This window comes from Cotesia glomerata, linkage group LG4, assembly GCF_020080835.1.
Source record: "Cotesia glomerata isolate CgM1 linkage group LG4, MPM_Cglom_v2.3, whole genome shotgun sequence".
NCBI classification, from domain to species: Eukaryota; Metazoa; Arthropoda; class Insecta; order Hymenoptera; family Braconidae; genus Cotesia; species Cotesia glomerata.
In genome coordinates, this window is record NC_058161.1 from 11,283,481 (window position 1) to 11,300,231 (window position 16,751).

The 16,751-nt window shown below is 30.2% G+C and overlaps 2 protein-coding genes across 2 annotated transcripts in view; both read left to right on the plus strand.

Annotated features, from left to right (window-relative positions):
* The window catches only part of LOC123263085, a 28,495-nt gene extending 18,460 nt beyond the window's left edge, over positions 1 to 10,035 (plus strand). Inside the window, exons 2-3 of the mRNA XM_044725622.1 lie at positions 9,272 to 9,490; positions 9,584 to 10,035. Coding sequence (XP_044581557.1) covers positions 9,272 to 9,490; positions 9,584 to 10,035 — 671 coding nt within the window. The remainder of the gene's footprint in view (positions 1 to 9,271; positions 9,491 to 9,583) is intronic.
* A 101-nt stretch (positions 10,036 to 10,136) lies between these two features.
* Positions 10,137 to 11,511, plus strand: LOC123263411. The gene is made up of 2 exons (XM_044726170.1): positions 10,137 to 10,397; positions 10,456 to 11,511. Exons 1-2 carry the CDS (start codon positions 10,148 to 10,150, stop codon positions 10,710 to 10,712), a joined length of 507 nt encoding a protein of 168 aa, XP_044582105.1. The 5' UTR covers positions 10,137 to 10,147; the 3' UTR covers positions 10,713 to 11,511.
* The last annotated feature ends 5,240 nt before the right edge of the window (positions 11,512 to 16,751 follow it).

Sequence of the window (16,751 nt, forward strand, 5' to 3'; positions counted from 1 at the left end):
GTTTCGACTTACATCTTTTTGACATCATATTCCGTTATTTTATTCACAAAGATGTGCCGAAAATCATATATTCAACCTAGCACTTTTATGGGTTTCTTCCGGGATATGCATGTATATAGATATATAGTTCTTCATCCAGTATCTGATACCAAGATATTATTAAATATTTATAATTGTTTAACAAAAGAAAAAACATTCTCAATGATGAACTAAAAAATGTAAAGTAAAACAAACGCAATAACAGGAGGTCATTTAGGATACATATCATCACAAAGGTTTGTTAAAAGGCGAGAAAGCACAAATCGTTACATAGAATTAGTCTGAACGCTAAAATCAACTTTTACTTTGAACACAATGTTAACGTATCTCAGCGTGATGTCAAAATAACCAAATGTCAACACAGTCGAGCGTCAAGGGGTTTATGATCGAATTATAGGGGACCAACGATCTCCTGGTGAGACATTTTTTTTCTCCAATTACATAACAATGTCAGTATAACGCAGCTGCGTCTTTATCCCATTGCCGCCTTCTGAGTATGTCGTCACGACGCTCTCGAGTGTATTCTGCCCATCAAAAAAGCAACACGGCGATGCACGTTTCAAAAAATTATACAAACTGACCGCCTCCAAACTGGACACACGGCCAATTCTGAAATATTGTTAATAACACTAGGCGGATGTGCCAAGTACTCTTATTCACTCGACTGGTCCCTTATTTTAACGCATGTAAAGTGTTATCCTATAATAAAATTGAGATGAAATGTATGTGGCATCAATTTATTCGTGATGTGATTGATCGAATATATCATAAGCATGAAAATATATGCAAACTCTATATTCAGGCACGCATATTAAGTTCTAGTTAATTAATATAAATTGTAATTGTAAAAAAAAAAAAAAAAAAAAAAATAGATAAACAAATTTCCTAAAGGACAGGAACCGGATGAAAAATAATTAAAATTGTCCGTCGGCTTGATACTCTTGTCAAAGGATCTGCTACGATTTTCATCCAGCGATAGTGTCCTATCACAGTACAAAAAAAAATATGACTCCAACCAAATGCAAACATCTCCCAGTAATAAAACCGTGCTTTAACGATAATAAAACATGCCGTTTAGACACACGTGTTTGTTGGAATAAATCTCAGAGCATCCGCGTAGTCTCTGATGTCTGGTAGTATGCGATGATAATTTTTGGCAATCTAATAAAAGTAATCGTTTGCGGAGAATTATTTATCTCGTTCCACGATAATTGTGTTATTTCCCAGGAATTTGAGACTTAAATTTAAATAGAAACATGGGTTTCCGGAAGTATTTGTATGCCTATGCATCTCATAAAAAAAAAATAAAGTTTACAGACTCTTCTGTTCAAAGAAAATTTTATTTTTATTGTTTTATGTTACTAACGTCTTTAAATATAGTTTACCGTCTAGGAGCCGGAGATATTTTTTAGATCAGTATGTGTCAAAAAAAGAAGGCAATTGTTACCTGATTTCTGCAGCTTTGCTTTGCTGGAGTATGATCATAATCTTATGAAATAGAGGTATGAAATTTTCAATGTATATATTTAGGGTGTGCCAAAATGTAACTTCCGTGGAGAACCCTTTAACCCTGATAAAAAAAAAGTATTGAGACAAAGAAAAAAGTATTGAAAAGTATTGGTTTTCTAATCAATCCAATACTTTTTTCTTTGTCTCAATACTTTTTTTTATTCAGGGAAAATTTGAATTTTAAGTTCCACTTTTAACAGCATCTGCGTGTGAGCATTTCCTGAGATATTTCGGGGTGAGAGGATTCATTTGATTATTTATAGGATTTTTAACAGGAGATTTAATTGGGCACTTCCGGCCAAATTTTGAATTTTCACCGGAAATGCCCAAACTAAGCTTCTGTTAAAAAATGCTATGAAAATCAAATACATCGTCTCACCCCAAAATATCTCAGGAAATGCCCAAAAACGCAGTCCCTGTTAAAAGCGGATCTCAAAATTCCAATTTTAAAAGGTTCTCCACGGGAGTTACATTTTGGCACACCCTAGTATACATATATATATATATATTTACAGTAATAACTTAAAATTTTCTTATCAAAAAATTATTCATGTGTTTTAAGTTCTATTGACCTCTCTCTTTGATCAGAATTTAAACTAATATAATTCAATTAATCGTACTAATTTAAAAATTTTTCTGCGTTTTCATCATGTCTATATTTTCAATTCTATATAAAATATGAACTAATAAGTAACTTATTAGATGTGTACTGAAAAAAAAAAAAAAAAAAAAACCTTAAAACTTAATTCAAGAAAAATGTTTTTTCTCCAAAATTTCATTTTTGTTTCAAAATGATCAGTTTTCGTAATTTAATGAATTAACTTTTTTAACCAAAAATATGAAGTCTTTCAATGAAAACAAAATCATAGTTAGAATCGTTATCAATCACAGATCTTGGTCTCTTATTAAATGAAACCAAGATGAGATTAAACCTTCGATTATCTCGAAATTAGTTTCTTGCATCAAAATTATTTCACTTGAAGCAAAATAGTTTTCCTATCAGTGCAGCTGGATGTTTTCTATGGTCTGACCATGTAAAATAATATTTTTTAAAATCCGTCAACTTTTTCAAGTCACTCCAGCATATAAAAAAATAATATATGTTATTAACAGGAATGAAGTCTAAAATTATTATATTAATTTATTAACTACTATGATTTAAAAAGTAAAAAAAATTTGATTCGAGGGTGCATCACCTGGTACAAACATTTATCATGGAAAAATAGGGTTCCGAGATTATAGGATCTGTTGAGCGAGGGTGGTAGGGTTAATTTGTTCTCGTAATTTTTTACTATATCTAAACAGAAAGGGTAAATACTCTCTTTGACTCCAAGTTCATAATCTTTATTAGTGTTAACAGTTGAGCCAAAGTGATTTTCAACTTTTAACCGTCATGTTCTGCGCATACAGAGTGAATTATAATTTATGAAGCAAAATAATAAACTTCTATCGTAAAATAACCGAGAAAAAAATCATAAAATGCAGCCGGTGCAACTTTAAATAAATTCTCGCCTATCGAAGTAAGTATAGAAGGCTCCATTCTCATTTATGTTATACGAGGGTGCGAATTAAGCATGAAAGGGGTATAAAGTCGAAAAAATAAAAAAAAAATTCACGATTCTTTAGTTCTTGTTTTAATCAACTTTTTGTTTTACCTTTGTATTTGAGCGTCAGTCATTTTTATCCACTGCGTCCCTTTTTAGTGAACTTTAACCCACGCAACTACTCTATTATTTTCATTTGTGTAATCAGCTTTTACATATATCCAAACATGATTCGCACTTAGCTATATTTTCTTCCTGTCAGTTCTAATAATTAAATTAACGTATAAAGACTCATCGTATTACAATAGTTTGCACGAGTTAAATTTAAAGAGTACAATTTATTAATTTCAAAATAGAAATTAGGATGATTTTTTTCCACAACATACCACAACCTACATTTAAAAGTAAAATTGGTGACAGTCTTATTAAAAAATAATAAGCTCGACCTTTTCCATCAAGTATTTTATATCAAAATACTAATAACTTACGCAGATGTTTATTTTTACTTTTTTGGATTATAGACATTCACACTTGCGTATAAGTAGCAAAATATTTTCAACTATTTACTGAACAAAAGAAGAAATATTTTATTTATTCTCTACCCATGCACGAAAATTTTAGAACGAATATTCCAACTACAAAAGTTTCTAAAGGTAATGTAATTAGTCACAGATCCTTTGAATTTTCCAGTTTGGATTTTATGGTTACTGTTGTACGTGGATGCCTCGTTTTAAAACTTAGTATACTGCTCTGTCATAACTGTAAAATTTGTAAACCTGATCTGTTTCGTCATTTTTGCATTTTGTGTTACTTTTAGTACATTTATAGTCTCATAAAGATTAAAAATTTGAGAATATTAAAGTTAAAAAAGTTGCTCGACTTAAATAACTTAAAAGTATAACCTCTAAAATTTGCGTTATTGCGTGTATGAAAGATGTGAAGAAACTCAGTTAAGACGGAAGTCCCTATTATAAGAAACATTTTCAGATAAGTCAAACATTAGTGTTATTATAAAGTCAATTTTAATGTAAAATACAATTCTATTATATAATTATTTCATGATTTTAAGAATAATATTTCTAGCTTGAAATAAATTATGAGACACTGAAGGTACATATGGTCTCAGTGTTCCATCACACGGGTCCTTATTTTGAAATCGTATAAAAAAAAAATTGGTTTGTATTATGTATTTTTTAATTTAGATTACTGTACTTATAAAATAAGTTCATTAACTTGAATTTAAAACAACAAATTATAAAATTTTTATTAAGTTTTAATTAAGTGCAGCCATCAAATCACGTACTTAAATATATATCTATATATATAAAAGAGGATGTTTGTATATATGACATCGATAAACTCGGAAACTATTTGACCGATCATTATGAAAATTGGTATGTTAACATAAATTTATGTATTTTTTCACGGAGAAGGTTTATATGCTATGCCCATTGATGTAACTCACCACCAGGTGGCGCTGTAAAGTATCGACTTCCGCCTCGTTCAATCGACTGTCATAAAAATTGGTATGACCATGTATTTTTTCACGGAGAAAACGAATATGCTATGCCCATTGATGTAACTCGACACTAGGCGGCGCTGTCAAATATCGACTTCCGCCCCGTTCAACCAATTGTCATAAAAATTGGTATGACCATGTATTTTCCCACGGAAAAAGTAAGTATGATGTCCATGTCATTAAATATTACCATCAGATAGCGCTTCAATGCATTAAGTTCTATAGCGATCAACTGATTTAAAATTTTATATGCGGCAATGAAGGCAATAAAATTTTTTTTCATTAAATTCAGTGAGTTATTTTAAAACTTATATTAAATAAGAAAATAAGAGAAATAACTAATCTTCATTAGTAATCAAAAAAATATAATTGGCTTAAGAACATCCGGGAACACAAATTATTTTATGTTTACCGTCGAGAAAAATAATGTAAACTACTTGATGATGTTAAAGGAGTATTCTGAGCTGTTAATTCTAAAATTTTATGAACATCAGGTAGAATATAAGTGAATTCGATATATTACATATATATTCATAATTATAACTATAGAAAATACAAGTTTGCGATCCAAAACAACAATTTAAAAATGATTATATCATCTTTTTCTTAATTGACACATATATATATATATATATATATATATATATATATATATATATATATATATATATATTTATATATATATATATACTAGCTGACCCAGCAAACGTTGTTTTGCCATGTGAATAATTTCTAGAGAATTTCTAGTGTCGAAAAAAAATTACTAACTTATTGGAAGTGTATAAGGATGTGGAATATGAGTGAAAAAGGCCTGGAGCGCTGTGAACGATGAGGGAATGTTGTTTAAAAATAACAAAACAACAAACATTAATTGTTTTAATTTATTAAAAGTAATAATTATTTATATAATTAATTAATTACATAATATTAATCTCTTAATGCTGCAGCGTGAACAATATTTTTTGTTAGCCCGTCTTTAGCTAATACAAACAAACTTGATGGTGTGATTGTCGTTGTTCTAATCTCATGACATTGCGTTCAGCTCGTGTATCGTCTGATTGTTCTTGACGCAATTGCGCCATTCTCACACGCGCTCCAGTATTTTCTTCCTGAACTTGTTCTTCGGTTCTTTGGGCTCTTCTATTTCGAATGCTTCTAGATTTATTTGTATCACGGCTCAAATTGGCCCCTTTGCGTTTTGTTGGTATTGTTCACTGTACAATACAAAACACACATGAATAGAACTGATTGAATTATTTAATTATTATATTAATCATTTATTTTATCTTTGATTACATTAAATATACATGTAAAAATTAGATAGTTTCACGAAAGCGAAAAATTTTATGTTTCTTAATTATATCGAAAATACATATTGTTAGAAATAGTGAAAAAAAAAACTCTGTCGAAGTTAGAGCTCTTATAAGTAAAAACAAAAAAAAAATTTCCCAATTGTAATAAAAATCTAACTTTCACCGAATTCGTTTTTCACCATTCCCAACAATATTTTCGTTATAAATAAGAAAGAATAATTTTTGATTTTATAATAAACGTAAAAAATAATTTATACCTACAACTCAATAGCCGTTGTTTGCGGGAACTCGTGACACGTGTTGAGTATTTTAGAGGTTATGTAAGTCACTTAATTAACTGATCGTGCGATTTACACTCAAAATTAATAATTTTATTAGTTATTAATAATTAATTATATTCAATAATATTAGTTATGAATAAATAAATAGTAAAGTTACTCGAGAATATATTTGATGTGAGAGTTACACTGAGATAGTAAAAATGTTTAACTACTACGCTTGAAGCATAAACACTAATAATAGCCGAAAACTGTAGAGGGAACAACACTACTCCGTGCTGTTTACAGGGTGAGAAGTGACACCGGTAGACACATGGAGGGGATAACTTACCAAGTGATAATAATTGATGTTATCGAGCGGGATAGAAAATGATAAAATGATGAAAATGACTATTAAAAAGCAAGGGTTGATGATAAAAAAGTAAAAATTTAGAGTTGTATGTATTTTTTGATGCCACATAAAAAAAAAAATTTTATCAAAAAAATAAAAAAAAAATTTTTAGGGTGATCACCCCTTATCACTTAGAGGTTAGAAAAATAGATAGTAGCCGATTCTCAGGCTTACTGAATATGCATAAAAAATTTCATGAAAATCGGTCAAGCCGTTTCGGAGGAGTATGGGAACGAACATTGTGACACGAGAATTTTATATATTAGATTAGATATATATATATATAGATGTATATATATATATATATATTGAGACACTACAAAATGTCCCGATGTTACCAGCCTGGCGAACTACCACCCGAAATTTTCGTTACCGACACTAGCTAAATTAATGCGTAGCCCCGTGACGTCACAAGACGACACGAGGAGGGAAAAATCAGCTACGAACCTCAAAACTTGAGCGATGATCGACACTTCGATCTATCCCCCGGTGTCAACCACCACGCAAAATATTTCTTAGTCATTTTTACTACTATTACCACTATTACTGCTATTAGGTGACTACTCACCAAAATCTCAATTAATCTAAAAGTTTACTATTTAATTTAATATTTTATATTACTTCTATTAATTTTACTATTTTTGCATTAGGTGATTATTCACCACGTTTATTACTATTGTTCAATCATTTATAACACTAAGTTTAATTATTCTATCCCTATAAATATTTTGTTAAGTTACCTAACCGAAATACCATAAGTTTATATTAAAAGTGCTTATTTTGTGAAATAAAGTTAAGTTTATTGTTATCACCGCTATACACTATTACTAAACTACCACTATTCACCTATTTATTTACTACGACTATCTATCTACAACCTGCCAAAGGGTCAATCAAAGACGAAGGGTCATCGTTGCAGTTAAAATTTGTAAGTAATTAAAATAAATTGACTGGCACGCGTGAGAACTTCTGTCTCAAACTAATAAAATCGTCTAAAGACAAAGACACTCATTGGTTCACGGGAGCGGAATATCCCAGAGCAGCGAATCCTAATTTTTAGAAGTTTAGGCGATTATTTCTTATCCGCGAGATTTAATGGTCTAAATAATTAAATTTTAAATTAAGTAAAAATTTAGTGTTTCAATATATATATATATATATATATATATATATATATATATATATATATATATATATATATATATATAAAATTACAAATTATGATATTCAAATTCAAGTTTTTGTTTCAAATTTATTTTTAACTTCCCACTAAGAAAATCGAAGATTTTCAAAAATCGGGAAGTTATTGTTTTCACCCCGTTTTGCAAAAATCGAGTTTTCATCAGATCTCGACGTTTTAAGGTCATAGGAAGCTTCCCTGACTACCCCCGCGAGGTTGTCACGGCGTCTGTATGTATGTATGTATGTGTGTGTGTGTGTGTGTGTGTGTGTGTGTGTGTGTGTGTGTGTGTGTGTGTGTGTGTGTGTGTGTGTGTGTGTGTGTGTGTGTGTGTATGTATGACTATGTGACTCGCTTATAACTTTTGAACGACTGAACCGATCGGAATCTACTAAACGGCGTTCTAAAGAGTTCCCTCAAACTTAGATTTCTTGTGAATTTGAACCGATTCGGACCGATAGATTTTGAGAAATTTTTAAAAATCTAAAAAAAAATAAGAAAAAAATTTTTTTTGAAAGTGGTTTTATTGGAATAACTTTTAAACGGCTTTATCGATCAACTTCAAAAACTAATCCGCTTTTGAGCTTGAAAACCCACGTCGATTGCCAGCAAGCTGGTCGAAATCAGTTGATTCGTTCGAGAGATATCCTGAACGAAAGAAAACCGAAAAAAGTGTTTTTTCGGGATTACTCCGAAATTTTTGGTTCGATCAATTAAAACCTGAAAATAACTTATGAGGATGATAAAACTGCGTCGAATACCGCCAACCGCGTGAAAATTGGTTGATCCATTCAAAAGTTATTGCTGTTTGAAAATTCCAAAAGTAGTGTTCTATGAAACTTCTATCAGACTTTTGAGCTGGGAGAGCTCAAATGCATAGAAATATTATTTCTTTGAACTCAGTGAGCTCAAAATATCACATAAATTATATTTTGAGCTCAAAAATCTCAACAATGTCATAAGTACAATTTTAAGCGCCCAGGAATGAAATTAGCGGGAAGTTGCAGGGATGGCCTTTAGGGTGAACCGTTTTTCTAATTTTTTTCATTACATTATCAATTTTACTCTTTGTACTTTAATACCTCATATGTTACACCCACAGACACACACGCACGCACGCATGCACGCGCACACACACACACACACACACACACACACACACACACACACACACACACACACACACACACACACACACACACACACACACACACACACACACACACACACACATACACACACACATATGCATACAAGCCATCGGTAGAGATGAAAGTCAACAAACTTAAACAAAGCTCTCACCGAAAGTTCTGAAGTTGTCAAGAAATATCGACGATTGTTTCGAAATCATTAATACCTTCGTTGTATACATTTTTACGCATTATGTAAATTCACATAGTAATCCACATTCATATCTTTTTGTACAGAAATATTAAAAAATATAATTTAAAAATAATTTGAAAATATAATTTGTGCTGTAATCCTCTACAATTGGAAGATCATAGAGTGAAAAATGGTCTTCGACGAGCTTCTGTGACTCAACAAGCTGCATATAATTTAAGTACTAATAACTATCTCTGTCCATCGTGCAGAAAAGCATTAAGTTTACAAAGTACTGCATCTAGTCCTGTTGCTGAGATTAACACTCATGTTGAAGAGCAATTGGAAGATAATCGTACTGGAAGTACTCTTTCATCAATTTCAAACATTTCATCAGGTAAGTTTAGCCAAATTTTATGGCCTGATGTTATTTTTGTGGTACAAAAAGTTTATCATTTCAAAATAATAATTCAATCTTTTCACTTTTTAGGGTTAGAAGATTTTAGTGAAGAACTGACAGCACCAACCAGTAGTTTATCTGGATTAAGTTTAGGAACAGTATTGCCAATGGTCAATGATGCATTTGCTTTACTAAATCAATCACCTATTATAAAAAAACATGTCGATAATCAAACGTATTTAGAAAACAAAGTCAAAAAAGTATATGAAAAATTGAATACCTCTTTAGGAGTAACAAAACTTTCTGATAATAAAATCAACTCTCAAAATTTCTTAGAATTGCTCGATAAATTAAAAAATAAATTCAACGATAGTAATACGCAACGATGTGAAAAAATTCAAATTCTTACTCTTTTACCTGAATCATGGGGATTATCTCGAGTATGTGAAGCAATGGGTTGTACAATATACATGGCGTCAATTGCAAAATCTCTTCGAGATAAAAAAGGAATTCTTTCAACTCCAAATGCCAAATTAGGTTAGAATTTTTTCAAAATCATATTCAAATCAATAATGCCTATTAATGTTTTTAGTGATAATAAATTCAATTTATTTACATTTTAGGTCGACATCTAATGTCAAAATTAGTGTAAATATGCCAGGGATGAAAGATTATCTTTCTATTAGAAATGATGACGGAAAACGTGAGCATGTCCAGAAACGTCTCATTCTCTCGAACTTAAAAGAGTTATATGAACTTTTCAAGGAACGTCATCCAGATTGCCGGGTTGGTTTTTCAAAATTTGCATCATTGCGTCCTCAACATTGCGTGCTTGCTGGTTCGAGTGGAACTCACACTATTTGTGTGTGTTCTATACACCAAAATGTCAAGCTTATGATGTTAGGTAAGTGATACACTATAAAAGTCTTTTTCAAAATCATTCATGGTCTCGTTTATTACAGGGTGTAACTTGGCAGCACTTACTGAACAATTAGCAACACCATTACTGACGCATAGTGACTGCCTGAAGATAATCATATGTCAAAACCCTACCTCTGATTGTTTCTTTTACAACTGTGATAAGTGTCCAGGAATACAAACTTTGAAAGACTTACTATTAAATGTACTAGAAGAAAATGGAAAATTGGATTTCAAATCCCCGTACGAGCTTAGAGACATTTGTGAAAACTTCATCAGATTTTGTAGACAGTTTTTGTGAGAATATCACAAGTCTTCTTCCTCATAATTATATTGCTAAAGAGCAAGCGAGTTATTTGAGGTCGTTGAAAGAATCATTGAAGGAGAATGAATTTATTGTTATCTGTGATTTTGCGGAAAATTATGCTTTAGTTATCCAGAATGCTGCATCTGGATTCCACTGGAATAACAGCCAGGCAACTGTTTATCCAGTTGTAATTTATTATATAAACAATAATGAGCTGGTTCATAAGTGTCTAGTAATTGTATCAGATTGCTTATCTCACGATGCAGTTGCTGTTCATGAGTTTACAAGAATCACAACTAATTTTATCAAAGGTCTTTCCAATAATATCTCAAAAATTATTTACTTTTCTGACGGAGCACCCCAACAATTTAAAAATTTCAAAAATTTTGTAAATCTTCATTATCATGAAGAAGACTTTGGAATTAAAGCTGAATGGCATTACTTTGCAACCGCACATGGGAAAGGACCTTGTGATGGAGCTGGAGGGACTTTCAAAAGGATGGCAGCACGATCAAGTCTTCAACTTCCGTATAACAAATCAACAAATTTCAACTCCTGTCGAACTATTTGAATGGGCGGAAAAACCAAATTCTTTACCAAATATAAATATTGAATTTTTTTCAAATGAAAAGTATGATCAGGCTAAACTTTTATTAGATCAACGATATTCACGAGCAAAAACAATCACAGGGACGCAGAAATATCATTGTGTCATTCCAGACGGAAAAGATACTTTGCGATTTAAAGAATTTTCATCATCCAGTGAATCTCGTATTTATAAAATATTTAAACGTGTAAGTAAATAAATGTGAAATAATAATAATCGTTTAGTGTAAATAAAATTTAATAATTATGATGAAAACTGTGTCAGTAAGTTATTTATGGTAAATCCTGAGCATAGAATTTTTTTAGAAATTTTTTATTACAAAAAGTTGGAATTTGAAATTTTGAAAAATCGGAAAAAAATGGATCCCATCGATTGCCCATTAAGGAACTAGGCTTAAAAGTTGGGGGATAATTGACAGTTTTTTAGAAAAAATTTTCAAGAAAATCGATCAGTATGTGTTTTTTGGAAATCAACATTTTAAAGTCAAAATTTGAAAATCTTATAGAAATACAGTTTAAAAATTTTTTTTGATTTTATATCCTAAAAGTGTGTTTAAAAACAAAAATTTTCAAAAAAAAAACGTCCCGATTGGCCCATTTTTCGCAAAGTTACAGACATTTGAAAAAAAGAAAAGCGATTTTTTTCAAAAATTGATATCTCGAAAACGGCTGGGCAAAAAAAATTGAAAAAAATCATGGAGGTCTTTTTCAATGGGTACTATAACATAAAAAATTTTCAAAAATCGCAGATGCAAAGGCAGAATGCTATCCGATTTGGCGTGGAATGCCCCATATATATATATATATATATATATATATATATATATATATATATATATATATATATATATATATATATATATACATGGCGGTCATGTGACTGCTGACATTTAGTTTGGTTAAAAATTAATTAAAATTAAAATTATTCTATTATGCATTTAGTCTACAGTTAAAATTTAAAATTGTAAAATATAGTAAATTCAATAGGGTAATATAGTTATAAGCCCCCAGTTGTAATAGGATTAAGTTGTAAATATTTTGATATTTTAAGATCTGGAGCCTTTTCCCTCTGGTTTATGGGTTTTTTCCATAAGTTTTTTTTCGACAACTTTCCTTATCCTTTTCTGTTTTATTACTCTTTTCTTTAAGTGCAATAAACCCGAGCGATAGAGGACCCGAGGTCAGCATGGTCAGCTGTACCCTCGAGCCCGCTGACGTCACGAAGGCTTATTGCCTCTTTGCACTTTTTTCTCACACTTTTCTATTTTCCCGGCGAAGATTTCCTTCGTGTACCTTCGCAAATCTTCAGGGCCTTCTACTCCACTACTACCCTTTGAACTTCAACTCTGATATCTAAAGAGCAGTGTTCTCTTAAAAGAAATTAGCAGTGGAATTTTACTTGTTCATCAGTGGAAGGTCACTCCAATGCAATTCACTGCGAATCAGTGAACAAAATATCTGCGCGCATGCGCGCTGGTATGTCCACTGATTGAATCAGTGAAATCCACTGATTCACCAGTGACATTGCATTCACTGGTTGAAATAAGTGAACTTCCACTGGTGAACCAGTGAAATATTCCATAGATTTCTTTTAAAAGAGTGGTGGACACTATTATTCCGACCTAACTCCCCGTCCTGAGTGCACGTAGCTCCGGGTGATATAATTTTGTCGAGAATTGTTACAAGATAGATATATTTAATTAATCTCACGTTTAGTTATTAACAAAATCTACCACCGTACCCCATAAAATCCTAAGTATATATGAATATCTTAACAATACAGAAAGAATTGACAGCAAAACTGGTAAATTGCTATCAAAATGAACGCAACGTTGTATTCATCATGTTCTTTAAGAGTATACTGTCGTATTTTTTTTTTTTTTTTTTATAAATTAGTGTATTCACATAATGTACCATAAATGGGAACATTGTCTCTAAGAGGAACTTTAAACTTATTGAAGTTTTTGTCAATTTTGAAATAGATCAGCCAAAATTTGTCATTAAACTTTGCCTATAGATTTTTTTTCAATCTTATGTAGTATTCAAGTTTCGCAAAATTTTTTTTTCTTCGTTAAAGTTGAAAATAATATTCTTTATTGTGGTCATTTTAACGATGCAAGTCTAAGAGAAACCACATAAAGACTATAAGTGGTTTGCAGATCCATCAATTCAACTGTTGTCAGGACGTTTTTTTTCTTTGTTTGTTCTCATGTGTTTCTGAGTGATTCTTTTAGCGGGCAAATTACTCAGGCATTACTCGAAAAAATACATTTCTTCTTTACTTTGTTTTTTTTTAACTTCCTATTCTTACTCCTTATTCTTATTTTTTTTCTTTGACTCTCTTAAACCGCAACGAATTTTTTCTTCTAGGTATCAATTTAAGATGCCGTATAATTCGATACCGGTAACTTTATACCATTTGGAACATACGCAAGGTCTCATCATCGGCTGCTTCATTATTATCATGATATGACTTTTAAAGTTTCCTTCATGAAATTAAACTATTATTATTATTCTTTAATTTTGGATATATATACAAACGTTCCAATTCTTTAAAATTTTCTGGTTCTATAAAACTTTCGTTGCTTGGTTTTATACCGCGGAAAAAAGTATTTATAAAATTTCATGCTAACAACAAATTCATGAAATTTTTAAAGCATTAATAATATGAGCTATATATATATATATATATATATATATATATATATATATATATATATATATATATATATGTGTAACGTATAGTTTGAGACACCCTATTTTTTTTTCTTTAATTACGTTAAAAATACAATTGGCAATCGGGGATGAGAGTTTTTTTTTTTTTATATATAAATTTCAAAGTTAAAATTTCGAAGACTGTCTCCAATGTTTAAAGCATTCCTTATAATTCAAGGACATGAGTTCAAAATTTTGATACAATTTCGAGCGAATGTATTGTTTGAGGACTTATGTGCACTTTGAGACCATATATATATTTTCAGGTCTGTGCTGAAAATTTCCACTTATTTTCAAGACATTCTTCGAAATTTATACATATTACTATAGCATAGATTGCTAAAACTTCTGAGGACAGGCCTCAAAATTTTGTTATCATTTTTAATAATGTCTTGAACTTTACACACTTCTTTTAACTTCCTGCTAGAAAAATTGAAAATTTCCAAAAATCGGGATGTTATTGTTTTTACCCCGTTTTTCAAAAATCGAGTTTTCGTCAAATCTCGACGTTTTGAGGTCTTAGGAAGCTTCCCTGACGATTCCCGCGAAAGTGTCTGTATGTATGTACGGATGTGTGTGTGTGTGTGTGTGTGTGTGTGTGTGTGTGTGTGTGTGTGTGTGTGTGTGTGTGTAAACCTCTCATAACTTTTGAACGGCTTGACCGGTTTGATCGCGGTTGGTGCCATTCGAAAGGCTTCGACTAAACTTAGATTTTAAATACAAGTTGGACTGATTTGGGCCGATAGATTTTGAGAAATCTTAGAAAAACTGCGAAAAAATTTTTTTCCAAATGTGGTTTTTTCCGAATAACTTTTAAACGGCTCGACCGATCAATTCCAAAAACTAATCAGCTCTTAATCAATTTGTGTTTAAAAATGTATCATAGAATTTGAAAAACTGCGTCGAATGTCGCCAACCGCCTGAAAATCGGTTCATTCATTCAAAAGTTATTGCGGTTTGAAAATTCAAAAAATAGTGTTTTATTAAACTTCTATCAGACTTTTGAGCTCGGAAAGCTCAAAATTACACAAAAATTATGTTTTTCGAGCTCTTTGAGTTTAAAAACGTAATGTGCGATGTTGAGCGCTTAATTACGAAAGTAGCGGGAAGTTGCAGGGATGGCCTTCAGGGTCAACCGTTTTCCTAATTTTTTTTTTTTTTTTTTTTAACTGAATTTTTTTTTAAAGTTCATATTGCATGTGTTATTCAACTTTTTTCTTTGGTTTCTTTTACAAGTATCTATCTAAATATGTGTAGTATAATAATTGACTATGCTAAATGTTGAAAAAGTATTTAAGTATAATTTCCACTGGTCAATTCTACAGAAAAAATTTCGTAATCTAGTTAAATAAGTCTGACGTAGTTTTTTAAATGATGTTCATTAGAAATATTTAATTCATAACAAAAAAAGTATTTCACCATTACTGACGGTCAATTAACTGGATGATTAATCTTAGTATCAGCTATTTTGTACCTGGTTAATTTTATAAATATTTCCAAGACAGACCTTGTAATTTTTCTAATTTATAATTTTTATCGGGACTGTTCTCAAAATATGCATGGTATAATAATTTACCTAGCTAAATGTTTGCTCATTTTTCATAACGATGAGCTATTTAAACTAATTAGTATAATTTTAAGTATAGATAATATTATTAGATTTCTAATGACGACTATTGTTATTATTATTATCATTAAAATTTTACGTTTAAATACTACTTATAATTACTTAACTATTTTAATTATCAATAGCATTATGATTACTTTAACTATTTATATAAATGAGGCCGAGATTTCTGCCTAAGCTTAAAAATAAATAGTTTTAATGTTTGATATTACGGCGAAAAGAGTGATCGTATGATTTTTAAATAAATGTCGAAAATTTAATTTTCTAGAATAAAATGTCACCTAAGATTTTTTAAGGAATTAATAGTTTTCCCGTAATAACAAAATTAAGATTGATGAAAATTTTAATTTTGAAATTATGGCCTTTTGACTGATTCAAAAAAATCTATAAGGGACATTTTTTTTATAAAGTGAAATTTTAAACAACTTATTTGAAAATTTTTTAGACAGCTAATATTTTCGTAATATTAATAATACTGTAATCAATCATTAGTTATTGATAATTATTTTGATATAAGGGCAAAAATTTTAGTTTCATTAATAATACTACAATTATTTTTCATTATTTCAATTTTATGTAGTGATTCAACTACCACTTAATTATGTTTGCGATTAATCGTTTATTTGTATTTGAAAGAAAAAAATGAAAATTTGTCAACTTTTTTTTAACACTCTATGATTTTTTTTTTGTTTATTTTGCGGACTTTCGATCAATTAACTTGAAAAAATAAATAATTTCGTTATTTAATAATATGATTATCATTTCTATTTTTATTTTAATTATTATTAATATTATTACAATGATTATCTCAATCGTTAATCGTCATAGTTGAAGTTTTTGCAGTAATTTTTGAAGAAATAGTTTGAATAATCTATATTATGGCCAAAAGATTGATCTAATAAAAAAAAAGTTTTTTAAAGTTTAAGTTTTTTAAAAAATATCAATTATAATTAATATTATCATGTTATCTTCATCATTAATGGTCAAGTCCGAGATTCTTGCTCGACATAACAGCCATAGGATTGATTATATAAATGAAGTTTTCAAACAAATATCGGAAATGTAACCTTCCTGTAATAGAAGAT

What these genes read in the sequence shown, in the direction of transcription:
- LOC123263411 (XM_044726170.1), top strand. Translation starts at nt 10,148, where the DNA reads ATGCCAGGGATGAAAGATTATCTTTCTATTAGAAATGATGACGGAAAA. An exon ending in TGTCAAGCTTATGATGTTAG is followed by an intron (nt 10,398 to 10,455) that starts GTAAGTGATACA and finishes CGTTTATTACAG; the next exon opens with GGTGTAACTTGGCAGCACTT.